Source organism: Oncorhynchus tshawytscha, linkage group LG18 (assembly GCF_018296145.1).
Source record: "Oncorhynchus tshawytscha isolate Ot180627B linkage group LG18, Otsh_v2.0, whole genome shotgun sequence".
Taxonomy (NCBI): Eukaryota; Metazoa; Chordata; class Actinopteri; order Salmoniformes; family Salmonidae; genus Oncorhynchus; species Oncorhynchus tshawytscha.
Window position 1 is genome coordinate 39955287 of NC_056446.1, and position 21894 is coordinate 39977180.

General features: G+C 42.9%; 1 protein-coding gene across 1 annotated transcript in view; it reads right to left on the reverse strand.

The window, feature by feature from the left end:
• The window catches only part of LOC112235820 (YLP motif-containing protein 1-like), a 60406-nt gene that overhangs the window by 23532 nt on the left and 14980 nt on the right, over positions 1–21894 (reverse strand). Inside the window, exons 9-19 of the mRNA XM_042300548.1 lie at positions 20718–20865; positions 18043–18138; positions 17717–17897; positions 7648–7883; positions 4948–5114; positions 4613–4675; positions 3932–4051; positions 2945–3121; positions 2620–2703; positions 2122–2205; positions 623–700 (exon numbers count right to left, since the gene is read on the reverse strand). Coding sequence (XP_042156482.1) covers positions 623–700; positions 2122–2205; positions 2620–2703; positions 2945–3121; positions 3932–4051; positions 4613–4675; positions 4948–5114; positions 7648–7883; positions 17717–17897; positions 18043–18138; positions 20718–20865 — 1434 coding nt within the window. The remainder of the gene's footprint in view (positions 1–622; positions 701–2121; positions 2206–2619; positions 2704–2944; positions 3122–3931; positions 4052–4612; positions 4676–4947; positions 5115–7647; positions 7884–17716; positions 17898–18042; positions 18139–20717; positions 20866–21894) is intronic.

Consider the following 21894-nt stretch of genomic DNA (forward strand, 5'->3'; position numbering starts at 1 on the left):
AGACTAGCTGACTGGGTCCTACCTTAATAACAGATAAAGACTAGCTGACTGGGTCCTACCTTAATAACAGATATATAGACTAGCTGACTGGGTCCTACCTTAATAACAGATAAAGACTAGCTGACTGGGTCCTACCTTAATAACAGACATAGACTAGCTGACTGGGTCCTACCTTAATAACAGATATAAAGGCTAGCTGACTGGGTCCTACCTTAATAACAGATAAAGGCTAGCTGACTGGGTCCTACCTTAATAACAGATATAAAGGCTAGCTGACTGGGTCCTACCTTAATAACAGATAAAGGCTAGCTGACTGGGTCCTACCTTAATAACAGATAAAGGCTAGCTGACTGGGTCCTACCTTAATAACAGACATAGACTAGCTGACTGGGTCCTACCTTAATAACAGATATAAAGGCTAGCTGACTGGGTCCTACCTTAATAACAGATAAAGGCTAGCTGACTGGGTCCTACCTTAATAACAGATAAAGACTAGCTGACTGGGTCCTACCTTAATAACAGATAAAGGCTAGCTGACTGGGTCCTACCTTAATAACAGATAAAGGCTAGCTGACTGGGTCCTACCTTAATAACATATAAAGGCTAGCTGACTGGGTCCTACCTTAATATCTTCCTCCTCCTCCTCCTTCTTGGGCTCCTTCAGCGGCTCGTCATCAGGATTTAAGTCTTCCATCTCAACCTTTAAAACACAAAATGTTTCCATTGAATTTCACTTTAAAAAAAAAAAATATATATATATATATTTTTTTACATGCCATTAGGTAGGTAGAATTAATATTCTATAATAAAAATAATACAAAACTTTACAACCACACAAGTTGCGACACCGAAATCATTGAGGATAGTGCCAACAGGTACTACACATCTTTTAATAAGAGAGGACAAGGTTCACTCTTATAGCAGGAACCCATTATATAAGCGCTCAATAAAAAAAAGGTGCTACGACTAGAATGTATCCCCTGTGTGGATGCTAGGTGAATTGGAACAGCATTAGGCTGCATTCCAAATGAACCTCCCCTGCATCCCATTTCCCCGTAACACGGTGGAGGCTTCGGCCGTGAGCTTCATACTTTCTGTTTTGGTCCACTAGCTTCACAAACAATATTTCTGGTTATTGAAAATTATATTTGACAGTGATTTAGATTGGTACAATGATTCCTCTTCACTATTCAGTGCTTGTTTTTTTCTCACAAACTGAAATTGAGTGAACAGTGTACAATTCTATCGACCAGGAAATGACAGAGCAATTTCTAAATTGGCCACTAGATAACACAGCCAAAGTCAAAACAGCTTTGTCATTTCTTTACAACAAATACCACTCTGGTCGGGAGAAATCAAAAAGGCAAATATCCCAGCCTAGTGGTTAGAGCATTGGACTAGTAACCGGAAGGTTGCAAGTTCAAACCCCCGAGCTGACAAGGTACAAATCTGTCGTTCTGCCCCTGAACAGGCAGTTAACCCACTAGGCCGTCATTGAAAATAAGATTTTGTTCTTAACTGACTTGCCTAGATAAATAAAGGTAAAACAGAAAATAAAAAAAATAAATAGGCAAATATCCCAGCCAATAGGCAAATATCCCAGCCAGTAGGCAAATATCCCAGCCAGTAGGCAAATATCCCAGCCAGTAGGCAAATATCCCAGCCAGTAGGCAAATATCCCAGCCAGTAGGCAAATATCCCAGCCAATAGGCAAATATCCCAGCCAATAGGCAAATATCCCAGCCAATAGGCAAATATCCCAGCCAGTAGGCAAATATCCCAGCCAATAGGCAAATATCCCAGCCAATAGGCAAATATCCCAGGCAGTAGGCAAATATCCCAGCCAATAGGCAAATATCCCAGCCAGTAGGCAAATATCCCAGCCAATAGGCAAATATCCCAGCCAGTAGGCAAATATCCCAGCCAATAGGCAAATATCCCAGCCAATAGGCAAATATCCCAGCCAATCACAACACTGACGGGTTGTGAAATACCGTGAAACACCAATTTCACCACTACTGCCGATATTCAAACAAATCCTATGTGTAGCACCTTTAACGCCCCTAACGGGTATAAAAACCAAGATGTCAACATATTGTGACATGTTCCCGTGCTACATACCTCCTCAATAGCAGCGTCCTGAAGCAGGGAACGGACATCCAGCCGCACCATGTGACGTGGAGACGACTCCCAGTTACTGGACATCTAGACGGACAGAAAACAGAAATATAAAACACTATATATTGCCATTAATTACTCAAAAAAATAAATAAAATAAAATACAACATAGACACAAGAAAATAAATAGACAATCTACGTATGGTCTATCACTGTCGTTATCAATGCCTTGATAAATACGACCCCTGAATCCACTAAAATGTATAAGAGCTTAACTGTATATATCCTTATGTACATATTCTTTATCCCCTTACACTGTGTATAAGACAGTAGTTTTGGAATTGTTAGTTAGATTACTTGTTGGTTATTACTGCATTGTCGGAACTAGAAGCACAAGCATTTCGCTACACTCGCATTAACATCTGCTAACCATGTGTATGTGACAAATAAAATTTGATTTGAGCTCTGCGGTTGTTGACTCGAGGACACTCAGTACACTACCTTTTGAATATCTTTCATCTTCCGTCCGTGGGCATTTCTTTTAGCACAAGTCTGATTGTCTGCCGTGATTTCAGCCAAGTATACCTGGTATAAAAATAAAATAAAAAATAAAAATACAGTTGATATGTTTCCACGTAATACATCAATGTATAGGATTTAATTCAGTTCGAATCTCCACACTAGTACACAACTTCGAATGAAGTCATTCATTGGGCATGAATTCTAAAATGGTAAGCTAGTATGGACTAAGGAACGGTAGTATCGTTGTCTATCTGCATTTAAAAAAAATATATATATATTTCAAGATATGAAAACGTCAACTCACCTCGAAGCCTTTAGTCTTGGCAGCACTCCAGAACTGATCAAAGTATTTAACCCTGTCATTGATAGCGTCGATGATGATGAAGGGGAAGAAGCCGTCGTCTAGGGTCTTCCTGAATGTTTTTAGCATGCTGTTCCTGTACGTGTCTTCCATCTCCGCTTCGTACTCGTATTCCAGACACTGACAAAAATTTAAAAAATAAACAATTTATGAATTGATATTAAAATACAAAATAAACATGTGTTCAAATATTTAATTATAAACTGGGTGGTTTGAGCCCTGAATGCTGATTGGCTGAAAGCTGTGGTATATCAGACCGTATAAAAACGGACAAAACATTTATTTTTACTGCTCTATTTACATTGCTAACCAGTTTATAACAGTAATAAGACACCTCGGGGGTTTGTGATTTACGCCCAATATACCACGGCTAAGGGCAGTGTCCAGGCACTCCGCGTTGCGCATAAGAACCGGCCCTTAGCCGTGGTATATTGGCCCATATACCACACCCCCTTCGGTGAGTTATTGCTTAATGAAAACAACATAGCCTAAATGGGGCCCATTTGCTTCATGTATTACAATAGCTCCAGTGAGACACCATATTACACATGGGTAAGTTTTCTTAAGGCCTACAGTCATCTCCTACAGAGAGAGAGTATTTCACTAAACTGCTCTCGTGTAGAAAGCCTTATGCTCCACATATAGCAGGAACACACACACACAGAGGACCGGCCACCCCACATAGCCTGGTTCCTCTCTAGGTTTCTTCCTAGGTTTTGGCCTTTCTAGGGAGTTTTTCCTAGCCACCGTGCTTCTACACCTGCATTGCTTGCTGTTTGGGGTTTTAGGCTGGGTTTCTGTACAGCACTTTGAGATATTAGCTGATGTACGAAGGGCTATATAAATACATTTGATTTGACACACACACACACACACACACACACACACACAGAGGTGTAAGTCAGTCAGAGAGCAAACAGAAGGACACACCTTGAGTTTGACTCGTTTCCCTGTTTCTGGGTCCTTCTCCACCTTCTCCACCTCCGTCATGAAGTAGTCGTCTAACCCCAGCACTCTGGGTGGAGCCCCTCCACACTCCACCTCCTTGTCCTTAACCCACACAACAACATTTCACATTTTAGTCAGTTAGCAGACGCTCTTATCCAGAGACACTTACAGTTATAGTGTACTCATCTTTTTTTTATTTAAAAAAGGTAGCTAGATGAGACAACCACCTTTCACAATCACAGTAAGCAAAACTTCCGGAATAAAGCCGCTAGCAGAAAAGTCAGAGCTTTTAACGACAAGGTATTTCAGGGAGAGAAGGCAGCGCTCGAGACGTTTCAGGGAAGACGACGACTACGAGTGGTGCAGGTTAGAAATGGATAGCAGCGTGCGTTTAAGACGAGTGGCGCAGGTATTTAGGTTAACCTGATCCACCATCCTGACCGTCGCTCTCTCGTAGCTCTCGAGATCAGGATGGTGGAACGAGGCTAGGTAGTTGACCGTTGTGAAAGAACTCTGGGATATAATATATAATAGATTATTATAATCGGGAAAACAGGAAACGCAGGACAGGAGAGAACATTTCATCCCAGACAAGTTATTATTACCACAACAGAACAGCCACGTTGGAAGATACAAGAAGTACTGTATTTAGGTTCCACTCACCCGTATCAGCTTGGCCACATGGCTTTTCCCACTTCCTGGTAGGCCTCTCATTATGATGACGATCTGAGAAACATCAGAGGTTATGGAACTCACTCATACACGAGACATGCTTCTGGAGATATGAGATCTGTCTACTCTTGTTGTACTTGTATTGGCCTACAAGGTTGATGTTGTTATTATCCTGACAACGCATTTCTTAATTGTCCCCGAGAGGGATAAATAAAGTTGTATCGAAGTGAATGAGGAAGTACTGTATTTAAAGTTGTATCGAAGTGAATGAGGAAGTAAGTGAATGAAGAGTAAGATGATTGAGCGAGAAGTCATTTTATTTGCACCCTTTCTGGACGAGTGTCTCGGCCTGGCAGTTTGAGAAGGTCCTCCACATTCTTGGTCTCCGGTTTCTTCTCAATCCTGGAAGGAGGAGCAGTCGGTGGGGGGGGAGGAGGGTGGGACGACGTGGGGCCTCCTCCTCCTCTCTCTTCTGGGTAACTCCTCCGTTCACCTAGACCACAAGACAGGACAGTCAGTGCAAAGAAAAAAAAGAGAAACCCATCGCAATTTTACTTTAAAACCAAGAGGCATTAAAAGACAAGCAAACTGAAAATTTGTAGGACAATGGAAGTTGCCTTCACAAACACCATTTTGATTGTTAAAACCAATGCGTTTTTCGGCATGTACAATATCGGTAAAAGGTTTTAGAACACCTACTCATTCAAGGGTTTTTCTTTATTTGTACTATTTTCTACATTGTAGAATAATAGTGAAGACATCAAAACTATTAAATAACACATATGGAATCATGTTGTAACCAAAAAAGTGTAAAATAAATTAAAATATATTTTATATTTGAGATTCTTCAAATAGCCACCCTTTGCACACTGTTGGCATTCTCTCAACCAGCTTCATGAGGTAGTCACCTGGAATGCATTTCAATTAACAGGTGTGCCTTCTTAAAGGTTGATTTGTGGAATTTCTTTACTTCTTAATGTGTTTGAGCCAATCAGTTGTGTTGTGACATGGTAGGGGTGGTATACAGAATATAGCCCTATTTGATAAAAGACCAAGACCATATTATGGTAAGAACAGCTCAAATAAGCAAAGAGAAACGACAGTCCATCATTACGTTAAGACATGAAGGTCAGTCAACACAGAACATTTCAAGAACTTTGAAAGTTTCTTTCAGAGCAGTCGCAAAAACCATCAAACGCTATGATGAAACTGGCTCTGAAGAGGACCGCCACAGGAAAGGAAGACCCAGAGTTACCTCTGCTGCAGAGGATAAGTTCATTGGAGTTACCAGCCTCGGAAATTGCAGCCCAAATAAATGCTTCACAGAGTTCAAGTAACAGACACATCTCAACATCAACTGTTCAGAGGAGACTGCGTGAATCAGGCCTTCATGGTCGAATTGTTGCAAAGAAACCATTACTAAAGGACACCAATAATAAGAAGAGACTTGGTTGGGCCAAGAAACACGATCAATGGACATTAGACCGGTGGAAACTTGTCCTTTGGTCTGATGAATCCAAATGGGAGATTTTTGGTTCCAACTGCTGTGTCTTTGTGAGACGTGCTGTGGGTGATCTCTGCATGTGTATTTTCCACCGTGAAGCATGGAGGAGGAGGTGTGATGGTGAGCTGGTACTGCTGGTGACACTGTCAGTGATTTATTTATAATTAAAGGCACACTTAACCAGCATGGCTGCCACAGCATTCTGTAGCGATACATCATTCCATCTGGTCTGCACTTTGTTGGACTATCATTTGTTTTTCAACAGGACAATGATCCAAAACACACCTCCAGCCTGTGTAAGAGCTATTTGAGAGTGATGGAGTGCTGCATCAGATGACCTGGCCTCCACAATCACCCAACCTCAACCCAATTGAGGTGGTTTGGATGAGTCGGACTGCAGAGTGAAGGAATTGCTGTAAACAAGTGCTCAGCATATGTGGGAACTCCATCAAGACTGTTGGAAAAGTATTCCAGGTGAAGCTGGTTGAGAGAATGCCAAGAGTGTGCATAATGTCAGCAAGGCAATGTTTCGCAGGTACTATTTAATGAAGCTGCCAGTTGAGGACTTGTGGGGCGTCTGTTTCTCAAACTAGACACTAATGTACTTGTCCTCTTGCTCTTTCTATTCTGGTTAGAGCCAGTTTGTGCTGTTCTGTGAAGGGAGTAGTACACAACGTTGTACCAGATCTTCAGTTTCTTGGCAATTACTCACATGGAATAGCCTTCATTTCTCAGAACAAGAATAGACTGACGAGTTTCAGAAGAAAGTGCTTTGGTTTCTGACCATTTTGAGCCTGTAATCGATCCCACAAATGCTGATGCTCCAGATACTAAACTAGTCTAAAGAAGGACAGTTTTATTGCCTCTTTAAATCAGGACAACAGTTTTCAGCTGTGCTAACATAATTGCAAAAGGGTTTTCTAATGATCAGTTATCCTTTTAAAATGATCAACTTGGATTTGCTAACACAACGTGCCATTGGAACATAGGAGTGATGGTTGCTGATAATGGGCCTCTGTACACCTATGTAGATATTCCATTAAAAAATGTATCCGTTTCCAGCAACAATAGTCATTTACAACATTAACAATATCTACACTATATATCTGATCAATCTGATTATATTTTAATGGACAAAACATGTGCTTTTCTTTCAAAAACAAGGACATTTATAAGTCACCCCAAACTTTGGAAAGGGAGTGTATGTTTGTTAGATACTGCAGTACATAGCATGTCTTAGCATATGTTTGTTAGAGACCGCAGTACATAGCATGTCTTAGCATATGTTTGTTTAGAGACCGCAGTACATAGCATGTCTTAGCATATGTTTGTTAGAGACCGCAGTACATAGCATGTCTTAGCATATGTTTGTTTAGAGACCGCAGTACATAGCATGTCTTAGCATATGTTTGTTAGAGACCGCAGTACATAGCATGTCTTAGCATATGTTTGTTAGAGACCGCAGTACATAGCATGTCTTACCATATGTTTGTTAGAGACCGCAGTACATAGCATGTCTTACCATATGCTGAAGCACCATGGTTGTAGCGCTCCGGCCCGCGCTCGTCACCATGGTCGTAGCGCTCAGGCCCACGATCAGGCCCGCGCTCGAACGGAGGTCTGTCATAACCCCCAGGTCTTCCATAAGTATCCTCTCTGTCTCTACTGGTCCGGCTGCCCTCCCTCTCCCTCATGTCTCTGTCCCTGTAGCCCGGGCGAGGAGGTGGGGGACCGGGGCGAGGATGGCCTGAGGGTTGTCTGGAGAGATAAGAGAGACACACGATGAAAATCCCCCAGAACACTGCAGATCTGGACCGGTAGTTACAAAATAGTTTTTTTAAAAGAAAATCAGGTTGCTGATCTTGGATAAGTTTCCCCTTTTAGATCATGATGAATATGATAATATGGACAAGGAGGACCTGATCCTAGATCAGCACTCCTAAATCTTAGATGCTTTGTGAACACGCAGGCCCCGGAGCAGGCAGCATTCACAAGGCCACAACAACCAGCCAGACTAGTCACAGTGTGATATAATACCAGCTGGACTAGTCACAGTGTGATATAATACCAGCTGGACTAGTCACAGTGTGATATAATACCAGCTGGACTAGTCACAGTGTGATATAATACCAGCTGGACTAGTCACAGTGTGATATAATACCAGCTGGACTAGTCACAGTGACAGTGTGATATAATACCAGCTGGACTAGTCACAGTGTGATATAATACCAGCTGGACTAGTCACAGTGTGATATAATACCAGCTGGACTAGTCACAGTGTGATATAATACCAGCTGGACTAGTCACAGTGTGATATAATACCAGCTGGACTAGTCACAGTGACAGTGTGATATAATACCAGCTGGACTAGTCACAGTGTGATATAATACCAGCTGGACTAGTCACAGTGTGATATAATACCAGCTGGACTAGTCACAGTGTGATATAATACCAGCCGGACTAGTCACAGTGTGATATAATACCAGCTGGACTAGTCACAGTGACACAGTGTGATATAATACCAGCCGGACTAGTCACAGTGACAGTGTGATATAATACCAGCTGGACTAGTCACAGTCACAGTGTGGTATAATACCAGCTGGACTAGTCACAGTGACAGTGTGGTATAATACCAGCTGGACTAGTCACAGTGTGATATAATACCAGCCGGACTAGTCACAGTGACTGTGTGATATAATACCAGCTGGACTAGTCACAGTGACTGTGTGATATAATACCAGCTGGACTAGTCACAGTGACAGTGTGATATAATACCAGCTGGACTAGTCACAGTGACAGTGTGATATAATACCAGCTGGACTAGTCACAGTGACAGTGTGATATAATACCAGTTGGACTAGTCACAGTGACAGTGTGGTATAATACCAGCTGGACTAGTCACAGTGTGATATAATACCAGCTGGACTAGTCACAGTGACAGTGTGGTATAATACCAGCTGGACTAGTCACAGTGACAGTGTGGTATATAATACCAGCTGGACTAGTCAGTGACAGTGTGGTATAATACCAGCTGGACTAGTCACAGTGACACAGTGTGATATAATACCAGCTGGACTAGTCACAGTGAGATATAATACCAGCTGGACTAGTCACAGTGACAGTGTGGTATAATACCAGCTGGACTAGTCACAGTGACAGTGTGGTATAATACCAGCTGGACTAGTCACAGTGACAGTGTGATATAATACCAGCTGGACAAGTCACAGTGAGATATAATACCAGCTGGACTAGTCACAGTGAGATATAATACCAGCTGGACTAGTCACAGTGTGATATAATACCAGCTGGACTAGTCACAGTGTGATATAATACCAGCTGGACTAGTCACAGTAACAGTGTGGTATAATACCAGCTGGACTAGTCACAGTGACAGTGTGGTATAATACCAGCTGGACTAGTCACAGTGACAGTGTGATATAATACCAGCTGGACTAGTCACAGTGACAGTGTGGTATAATACCAGCTGGACTAGTCACAGTGACAGTGTGGTATAATACCAGCTGGACTAGTCACAGTGACAGTGTGGTATAATACCAGCTGGACTAGTCACAGTGTGGTATAATACCAGCTGGACTAGTCACAGTGTGGTATAATACCAGCTGGACTAGTCACAGTGACAGTGTGGTATATAATACCAGCTGGACTAGTCACAGTGACAGTGTGGTATAATACCAGCTGGACTAGTCACAGTGACAGTGTGGTATAATACCAGCTGGACTAGTCACAGTGACAGTGTGGTATAATACCAGCTGGACTAGTCACAGTGACAGTGTGGTATAATACCAGCTGGACTAGTCACAGTGACAGTGATATAATACCAGCTGGACTAGTCACAGTGACAGTGTGGTATAATACCAGCTGGACTAGTCACAGTGACAGTGTGGTATAATACCAGCTGGACTAGTCACAGTGACAGTGTGGTATAATACCAGCTGGACTAGTCACAGTGACAGTGTGGTATAATACCAGCTGGACTAGTCACAGTGACAGTGTGGTATAATACCAGCTGGACTAGTCACAGTGACAGTGTGGTATAATACCAGCTGGACTAGTCACAGTGACAGTGTGGTATAATACCAGCTGGACTAGTCACAGTGACAGTGTGGTATAATACCAGCTGGACTAGTCACAGTGACAGTGTGGTATAATACCAGCTGGACTAGTCACAGTGACAGTGTGGTATAATACCAGCTGGACTAGTGGTATAATACAGCTGACAGTGTGGTATAATACCAGCTGGACTAGTCACAGTGACAGTGTGGTATAATACCAGCTGGACTAGTCACAGTGACAGTGTGGTATAATACCAGCTGGACTAGTCACAGTGACAGTGTGGTATAATACCAGCTGGACTAGTCACAGTGACAGTGTGGTATAATACCAGCTGGACTAGTCACAGTGACAGTGTGGTATAATACCAGCTGGACTAGTCACAGTGACAGTGTGGTATAATACCAGCTGGACTAGTCACAGTGACAGTGTGGTATAATACCAGCTGGACTAGTCACAGTGACAGTGTGGTATAATACCAGCTGGACTAGTCACAGTGACAGTGTGGTATAATACCAGCTGGACTAGTCACAGTGACAGTGTGGTATAATACCAGCTGGACTAGTCACAGTGACAGTGTGGTATAATACCAGCTGGACTAGTCACAGTGACAGTGTGGTATAATACCAGCTGGACTAGTCACAGTGACAGTGTGGTATAATACCAGCTGGACTAGTCACAGTGACAGTGTGGTATAATACCAGCTGGACTAGTCACAGTGACAGTGTGATATAATACCAGCTGGACTAGTCACAGTGACAGTGTGGTATAATACCAGCTGGACTAGTCACAGTGACAGTGTGGTATAATACCAGCTGGACTAGTCACAGTGACAGTGTGGTATAATACCAGCTGGACTAGTCACAGTGACAGTGTGGTATAATACCAGCTGGACTAGTCACAGTGACAGTGTGATATAATACCAGCTGGACTAGTCACAGTGACAGTGTGGTATAATACCAGCTGGACTAGTCACAGTGACAGTGTGGTATAATACCAGCTGGACTAGTCACAGTGACAGTGTGGTATAATACCAGCTGGACTAGTCACAGTGACAGTGTGGTATAATACCAGCTGGACTAGTCACAGTGACAGTGTGGTATAATACCAGCTGGACTAGTCACAGTGTGATATAATACCAGCTGGACTAGTCACAGTGACAGTGTGGTATAATACCAGCTGGACTAGTCACAGTGAGATAAAATACCTGTCATCAAAGCAGCAAGAACAGAACACAAAAACAAAATGTCACACATGTACTGCCTCTTGGTAGTTCTACATAGCACTGTCACACATGTACTGCCTCTTGGTAGTTCTACATAGCACTGTCACACATGTACTGCCTCTTGGTAGTTCTACATAGTACTGTCACACATGTACTGCCTCTTGGTAGTTCTACATAGCACTGTCACACATGTACTGCCTCTTGGTAGTTCTACATAGTACTGTCACACATGTACTGCCTCTTGGTAGTTCTACATAGCACTGTCACACATGTACTGCCTCTTGGTAGTTCTACATAGTACTGTCACACATGTACTGCCTCTTGGTAGTTCTACATAGCACTGTCACACATGTACTGCCTCTTGGTAGTTCTACATAGTACTGTCACACATGTACTGCCTCTTGGTAGTTCTACATAGTACTGTCACACATGTACTGCCTCTTGGTAGTTCTACATAGTACTGTCACACATGTACTGCCTCTTGGTAGTTCTACATAGTACTGTCACACATGTACTGCCTCTTGGTAGTTCTACATAGTACTGTCACACATGTACTGCCTCTTGGTAGTTCTACATAGTACTGTCACACATGTACTGCCTCTTGGTAGTTCTACATAGTACTGTCACACATGTACTGCCTCTTGGTAGTTCTACATAGTACTGTCACACATGTACTGCCTCTTGGTAGTTCTACATAGTACTGTCACACATGTACTGCCTCTTGGTAGTTCTACATAGTACTGTCACACATGTACTGCCTCTTGGTAGTTCTACATAGTACTGTCACACATGTACTGCCTCTTGGTAGTTCTACATAGTACTGTCACACATGTACTGCCTCTTGGTAGTTCTACATATACCAGTACTGTCACACATGTACTGCCTCTGGTAGTTCTACATAGTACTGTCACACATGTACTGCCTCTTGGTAGTTCTACATAGTACTGTCACACATGTACTGCCTCTGGTAGTTCTACATAGTACTGTCACACATGTACTGCCTCTTGGTAGTTCTACATAGCACTGTCAGACATGTACTGCCTCTTGGTAGTTCTACATAGTACTGTCACACATGTACTGCCTCTTGGTAGTTCTACATAGTACTGTCACACATGTACTGCCTCTTGGTAGTTCTACATAGTACTGTCACACATGTACTGCCTCTTGGTAGTTCTACATAGCACTGTCACACATGTACTGCCTCTTGGTAGTTCTACATAGTACTGTCACACATGTACTGCCTCTTGGTAGTTCTACATAGTACTGTCACACATGTACTGCCTCTTGGTAGTTCTACATAGTACTGTCACACATGTACTGCCTCTTGGTAGTTCTACATAGTACTGTCACACATGTACTGCCTCTTGGTAGTTCTACATAGCACTGTCACACATGTACTGCCTCTTGGTAGTTCTACATAGCACTGTCACACATGTACTGCCTCTTGGTAGTTCTACATAGTACTGTCACACATGTACTGCCTCTTGGTAGTTCTACATAGCACTGTCACACATGTACTGCCTCTTGGTAGTTCTACATAGCACTGTCACACATGTACTGCCTCTTGGTAGTTCTACATAGCACTGTCACACATGTACTGCCTCTTGGTAGTTCTACATAGCACTGTCACACATGTACTGCCTCTTGGTAGTTCTACATAGCACTGTCACACATGTACTGCCTCTTGGTAGTTCTACATAGTACTGTCACACATGTACTGCCTCTTGGTAGTTCTACATAGCACTGTCACACATGTACTGCCTCTTGGTAGTTCTACATAGCACTGTCACACATGTACTGCCTCTTGGTAGTTCTACATAGTACTGTCACACATGTACTGCCTCTTGGTAGTTCTACATGCACTGTCACACATGTACTGCCTCTTGGTAGTTCTACATAGTACTGTCACACATGTACTGCCTCTTGGTAGTTCTACATAGCACTGTCACACATGTACTGCCTCTTGGTAGTTCTACATAGTACTGTCACACATGTACTGCCTCTTGGTAGTTCTACATAGCACTGTCACACATGTACTGCCTCTTGGTAGTTCTACATAGTACTGTCACACATGTACTGCCTCTTGGTAGTTCTACATAGCACTGTCACACATGTACTGCCTCTTGGTAGTTCTACATAGCACTGTCACACATGTACTGCCTCTTGGTAGTTCTACATAGCACTGTCACACATGTACTGCCTCTTGGTAGTTCTACATAGTACTGTCACACATGTACTGCCTCTTGGTAGTTCTACATAGCACTGTCACACATGTACTGCCTCTTGGTAGTTCTACATAGTACTGTCACACATGTACTGCCTCTTGGTAGTTCTACATAGTACTGTCACACATGTACTGCCTCTTGGTAGTTCTACATAGTACTGTCACACATGTACTGCCTCTTGGTAGTTCTACATAGTACTGTCACACATGTACTGCCTCTTGGTAGTTCTACATAGTACTGTCACACATGTACTGCCTCTTGGTAGTTCTACATAGCACTGTCACACAGTTCTGTAAAACCGCTGAGGTCAAAAAGTGCTTTAGAAATATATTTGATCAATAAGACTCAATGCATTAACAAGAACAGAAGACAAATTCATTAGTGGAGCCTGTAGTTATGTCAAATCAAATCAAATCAAATCAAATCAAATTTTATTTGTCACATACACATGGTTAGCAGATGTTAATGCGAGTGTAGCGAAATGCTTGTGCTTCTAGTTCCGACAATGCAGTAATAACGAGCAAGTAATCTAACTAACAATTCCAAAAAAAAACTACTGTCTTATACACAGTGTAAGGGGATAAAGAATATGTACATAAGGATATATGAATGAGTGATGGTACAGAGCAGCATAGGCAAGATACAGTAGATGATATCGAGTACAGTATATACATATGAGATAAGTATGTAAACCAAGTGGCATAGTTAAAGTGGATAGTGATACATGTATTACATAAGGATGCAGTCGATGATATAGAGTACAGTATCAACGTATGCATATGAGATGAACAATGTAGGGTAAGTAACATTATATAAGGTAGCATTGTTTAAAGTGGCTAGTGATATATTTACATAATTTCCCATCAATTCCCATGATTAAAGTGGCTGGAGTAGAGTCAGTGTCATTGACAGTGTGTTGGCAGTAGCCACTCAATGTTAGTGGTGGCTGTTTAACAGTCTGATGGCCTTGAGATAGAAGCTGTTTTTCAGTCTCTCGGTCCCAGCTTTGATGCACCTGTACTGACCTCGCCTTCTGGATGACAGCGGGGTGAACAGGCAGTGGCTCGGGTGGTTGATGTCCTTGATGATCTTTATGGCCTTCCTGTAGCATCGGGTGGTGTAGGTGTCCTGGAGGGCAGGTAGTTTGCCCCAGGTGATGCGTTGTGCAGACCTCACTACCCTCTGGAGAGCCTTACGGTTGAGGGCGGTGCAGTTGCCATACCAGGCGGTGATACAGCCCGCCAGGATGCTCTCGATTGTGCATCTGTAGAAGTTTGTGAGTGCTTTTGGTGACAAGCCGAATTTCTTCAGCCTCCTGAGGTTGAAGAGGCGCTGCTGCGCCTCCTCACGATGCTGTCTGTGTGAGTGGACCAATTCAGTTTGTCTGTGATGTGTATGCCGAGGAACTTAAAACTTGCTACCCTCTCCACTACCGTTCCATCGATGTGGATGGGGGTGTTCCCTCTGCTGTTTCCTGAAGTCCACAATCATCTCCTTAGTTTTGTTGACGTTGAGTGTGAGGTTATTTTCCTGACACCACACTCCGAGGGCCCTCACCTCCTCCCTGTAGGCCGTCTCGACGTTGTTGGTGATCAAGCCTACCACTGCTGTGTCGTCCGCAAACTTGATGATTGAGTTGGAGGCGTGCATGGCCACGCAGTCGTGGGTGAACAGGGAGTACAGGAGGGGGCTCAGAACGCACCCTTGTGGGGCCCCAGTGTTGAGGATCAGCGGGAGGAGATGTTGTTGCCTACCCTCACCACCTGGGGGCGGCCCGTCAGGAAGTCCAGTACCCAGTTGCACAGGGCGGGGTCGAGACCCAGGGTCTCGAGCTTGATGACGAGCTTGGAGGGTACTATGGTGTTGAATGCCGAGCTGTAGTCGATGAACAGCATTCTCACATAGGTATTCCTCTTGTCCAGATGGGTTAGGGCAGTGTGCAGTGTGGTTGAGATTGCATCGTCTGTGGACCTATTTGGGCGGTAAGCAAATTGGAGTGGGTCAAGGGTGTCAGGTAGGGTGGAGGTGATATGGTCCTTGACTAGTCTCTCAAAGCACTTCATGATGACGGATGTGAGTGCTACGGGGCGGTAGTCGTTTAGCTCAGTTACCTTAGCTTTCTTGGGAACAGGAACAATGGTGGCCCTCTTGAAGCATGTGGGAACAGCAGACTGGTATAGGGATTGGTTGAATATGTCCGTAAACACACCGTGCTGGTCTGCGCATGCTCTGAGGGCGCGGCTGGGGATGCCGTCTGGGCCTGCAGCCTTGCGAGGGTTAACACGTTTAAATGTCTTACCACTTCGGCTGCAGTGAAGGAGAGACCGCATGATTCCGTTGCAGGCCGTGTCAGTGGCACTGTATTGTCCTCAAAGCGGGCAAAAAGTTATTTAGTCTGCCTGGGAGCAAGACATCCTGGTCCGTGACTGGGCTGGGTTTCTTCCTGTAGTCCGTGATTGACTGTAGACCCTGCCACATACCTCTTGTGTCTGAGCCGTTGAATTGAGATTCTACTTTGTCTCTGTACTGGCGCTTAGCTTGTTTGATAGCCTTGCGGAGGGAATAGCTGCACTGTTTGTATTCAGTCATGTTACCAGACACCTTGCCCTGATTAAAAGCAGTGGTTCGTGCCTTCAGTTTCACACGAATGCTGCCATCAATCCATGGTTTCTGGTTAGGGAATGTTTTAATCGTTGCTATGGGAACGACATCTTCAACGCACGTTCTAATGAACTCGCACACCGTATCAGCGTATTCGTCAATGTTGTTGTCTGACGCAATACGAAACATCTCCCAGTCCACGTGATGGAAGCAGTCTTGGAGTGTGGAGTCAGCTTGGTCGGACCAGCGTTGGACAGACCTCAGCGTGGGAGCTTCTTGTTTTAGTTTCTGTCTGTAGGCAGGGATCAACAAAATGGAGTCGTGGTCAGCTTTTCCGAAAGGGGGCGGGGCAGGGCCTTATATGCGTCGCGGAAGTTAGAGTAACAATGATCCAGGGTCTTTCCACCCCTGGTTGCGCAATCAATATGCTGATAAAATTTAGGGAGTCTTGTTTTCAGATTAGCCTTGTTAAAATCCCCAGCTACAATGAATGCAGCCTCCGGATAAATCGTTCCAGTTTGCAGAGAGTTAAATAAAGTTCGTTCAGAGCCATCGATGTGTCTGCTTGGGGGATATATACAGCTGTGATTATAATCGAAGAGAATTCTCTTGGTAGATAATGCGGTCTACATTTGATTGTGAGGAATTCTAAATCAGGTGAACAGAAGGATTTGAGTTCCTGTATGTTTCCTTCATCACACCATGTCACGTTGGCCATAAGGCATACGCCCCCGCCCGTCTTCTTACCAGAGAGATGTTTGTTTCTGTCGGCGCGATGCGTGGAGAAACCCGCTGGCTGCACCGCTCGGATTGCGTCTCTCCAGTGAGCCATGTTTCCGTGAAGCAGAGAACGTTACAGTCTCTGATGTCCCTCTGGAATGCTACCCTTGCTCGGATTTCATCAACCTTGTTGTCAAGAGACTGGACATTGGCAAGAAGAATGCTGGGGAGTGGTGCACGATGTGCCCGTCTCCGGAGTCTGACCAGAAGACCGCTTCGTTTCCCTCTTTTTTCTGAGTCGTTTTTTTTTTTTTTTGGTCGCTGCATGTGATCCACTCGGTTACACTGGTTGTAAGGCAGAACTCAGGATCCGCATCGCGAAAAACATATTCTTGGTCGTACTGATGGTGAGTTGACGCTGATCTTATATTCAGTAGTTCTTGTCGGCTGTATGTAAAGAAACCTAAGATGACCTGGGGTACTAGTGTAAGAAATAACACGTAAAAAACAAAAAACCTGCATAGTTTCCTAGAACAGAAGCGAGGCGGCCATCTCTGTCGGCGCCGGAAGTCACACACACACACACACACACACACACACACACACACACACACACACACACACACACACACACACACACACACACACACACACACACACCAGTAGCATTCGCTGTGGGCGCCGTAAAACCAAAGCCATGTATTATTCAATCATCTAGTTTAATCTCCACTAAATGTAACCAGGTATACCTGTCATCTCGAGGCGGATAGCGCTCCCTCTCGTATCGTTCTCTTTCAAAGTCCATGGGAGCCTTTTCTCTGTACATCTCCCTCTCCCTGCTGTACTCCCTGCGCTCCATGTAGGGGCTCACCGGTCGTCTGTCGTAGTACAGGTCTCTGTGGTAGGGGTCTCTCAGGGGGCCCAGTAGTTCTATAGGGGGAAAGGAGGTTATTGTTATAATCGATGCCATTTAAGCAGGCACTTTTACCCAAAGCGACATACAGAATTAGCTGCTACCTGCAAAACCAATGTTAGCAACTTTCAAAACAATCACCATGCAAAAATAAACAGTCACCTTTTTCATAGCTCCTCTCCCTGTCGGGTAAGGGATCAGGCCTCAACACAATCCTCTCACCGTAAGAGATCCGCTCCACCGTGGCAGCACCCAGGTCTGGATAGCAACATAGAAATGTGGGGGTCAATGTCTTGGAGAGGGAAAACACACACACACAGCCTACAAGTACCTGGAGCGGCAGGTAGCCTAGTGGTTAGAGCATTGGACTAGTAACTGAAAGGTTGCAAGATCGAATCCCCGAGCTGACAATCTGTAAAAATCTGTCTTTCTGCCCCCGAACAAGGCAGTTAACCCACTGTTCCATAGGCCTTCATTGAAAATAAGAATTTGTTCTTAACTTATATGCCTAGTTAAATTGTTAGATTACTTGTTAGATATTACTGCATTGTCGGAACTAGAAGCACAAGCATTTCGCTACACTCGCATTAACATCTGCTAACCATGTGTATGTGACAAATAAAATTTGATTTGATTTGACCATGACGTATAACATCTGCTCACCATGTGTATGTGACACTCAACGTCAACAAAACTAAGGAGATGATTGTGGATTTCAGGAAACAGCAGAGGGAACACCCCCCTATCCACATCGATGGAACAGTAGTGGAGAGGGTAGCAAGTTTTAAGTTCCTCGGCATACACATCACAGACAAACTGAATTGGTCCACTCACACAGACAGCATCGTGAAGGCGGCGCAGCAGCGCCTCTTCAAACTCAGGAGGCTGAAGAAATTCAGCTTGTCACCAAAAGCACTCACAAACTTCTACAGATGCACAATCGAGAGCATCCTGGCGGGCTGTATCACCGCCTGGTACGGCTACTACTCCGCCCACAACCGTAAGGCTCTCCAGAGGGTAGTGAGGTCTGCACAACGCATCACCGGGGGCAAACTACCTGCCCTCCAGGACACCTACACCACCCGATGTTACAGGAAGGCCATAAAGATCATCAAGGACAACAACCACCCGAGCCACTGCCTGTTCACCCCGCTATCATCCAGAAGGCGAGGTCAGTACAGGTGCATCAAAGCTGGGACCGAGAGACTGAAAAACAGCTTCTATCTCAAGGCCATCAGACTGTTAAACAGCCACCACTAACATTGAGTGGCTGCTGCCAACACACTGACACTGACTCAACTCCAGCCACTTTAATGATGTAAAATGATGTAAAATATATCACTAGCCACTTTAAACAATGCTACCTTATATAATGTTACATACCCTACATTATTCATCTCATATGCATACGCATATACTGTACTCTATATCATCTACTGCATCCTTATGTAATACATGTATCACTAGCCACTTTAACTATGCCACTTTGTTTACATACTCATCTCATATGTATATACTGTACTCGATACCATCTACTGTATCTTGCCTATGCTGCTCTGTACCATCACTCATTCATATATCTTTATGTACATATTCTTTATCCCCTTACACTGTGTATAAGACAGTAGTTTTTTGGAATTGTTAGTTAGATTACTTGTTCGTTATTACTGCATTGTCGGAACTAGAAGCACAAGCTTTTCGCTACACTCGCATTAACATCTGCTAACCATGTGTATGTGACAAATAAAATTTGATTTGATTTGACCATGACGTATAACATCTGCTCACCATGTGTATGTGACCATGACGTGTATAACATTAACATCTGCTCACCATGTGTATGTGACCATGACGTGTATAACATTAACATCTGCTCACCATGTGTATGTGACCATGACATGTATAACATTAACATCTGCTCACCATGTGTATGTGACAAATACAATTTGATTTGTATAACAGAAAAATAAACAAGGAGGCAACGGCGTGTTTCTGAAGCAGAATAACCACTTTAAGGTCTATAGGTTTTAAAGATAGAGATAACACAGTGTGGCTTGTGTGTTTCCAATGAGCATCCTTTAGTTACCTTTTATATATTTTTACAGAAGCTATTCCATTTTAACATCAGTCAATTAAAAGAAGTACCAATTTCCTAAAACAAATTCCAATACGCATTCCAATTCTCTTTAATGCTTTTCAATAAGGGCCATTTGGAATTGGAACAGACATTTAGAATACTTTCTGAATTGAATGGAATTGGAACAGGAATTTAGAATATTTTTCTGAATTGAATGGAATTGGAACAGGAATTTAGAATATTTTTCTGAATTGAATGGAATTGGAACAGGAATTTAGAACACTTTCTGAATTGAATGGAATTGGAACAGGAATTTAGAATATTTTTCTGAATTGAATGGAATTGGAACAGGAATTTAGAATATTTTTCTGAATTGAATGGAATTGGAACAGGAATTTAGAATATTTTCTGAATTGAATGGAATTGGAACAGGAATTTAGAATACTTTCTGAATTGAATGGAATTGGAACAGGAATTTAGAACACTTTCTGAATTGAATGGAATTGGAACAGGAATTTAGAACACTTTCTGAATTGGATGGAATTGGAACAGGAATTTGGAATATTTTTCTGAATTGAATGGAATTGGAACAGGAATTTGGAATATTTTTCTGAATTGAATGGAATTGGAACAGGAATTGAGAATACTTTCTGAATTGAATGGAATTGGAACAGGAATTGAGAATACTTTCTGAATTGAATGGAATTGGAACAGGAACTGACCCCAACACTGCTTCCTATTTCCATGTTTCTTTCCCTACCATGTCCATGTCCATAGTCGACAGTCTTCGGGATGACTGGTGCGTTGGGGACTGGAGGAACGGAGGACATGTACCCAGTATCTTGAGGGTTGGTGTCTCCCCACGTCACTGTTTTTGCAGCAGTTGAGTTAGAAATGAGATTGGTCGCCTTGGGTGGAGAAACAGTGATGTAGGTTAACACCTTTAAAAAAAATGGGTAATTATCTATAATTTGTAACTAAAAATAAATTTAAAAAAAGAGTTAGAAATATGTATGTGACCTGGAAATGACAACGGACAATAATTAAAGTGGTCTTCTTCAAATATATCGTTGGACTATAACCAGGTTTATACCCATATTACGACCAGGTTGATAACCAACATTATAACCAGGTCTATAACCAACATTACAACCAACATTATAATCAGGTTACAACCAACATTACAACCAACATTACAACCAGGTTTATAACCACCTATTATAACCAGGTTATAACCAACATTATAACCAACATTACAACCAGGTTTATAACCAACATTACAACCAACATTACAACCAACATTATAACCAGGTTACAACCAACATTATAACCAGGTTACAACCAACATTATAACCAGGTTATAACCAACATTACAACCAGGTTATAACCAACATTACAACCAGGTTTATAACCAACATTACAACCAGGTTTATAACCAACATTACAACCAGGTTTATAACCAACATTACAACCAGGTTTATAACCAGGTTTATAACCAACATTACAACCAACATTACAACCAGGTCTATAACCAACATTACAACCAGGTCTATAACCAACATTACAACCAGGTCTATAACCAACATTACAACCAGGTCTATAACCAACATTACAACCAGGTCTATAACCAACATTACAACCAGGTCTATAACCAACATTACAACCAACATTACAACCAGGTCTATAACCAACATTACAACCAGGTTTATAACCAACATTACAACCAGGTCTATAACCACCTACTATAACCAACATTATAACCAACATTACAACCAGGTTTATAACCAACATTACAACCATGTTTATAACCAACATTACAACCAACATTACAACCAACATTACAACCAGGTATATAACCACCTATTATAACCAACATTATAACCAGGTTACAACCAACATTATAACCAGGTTTATAACCAGGTATATAACCAACATTA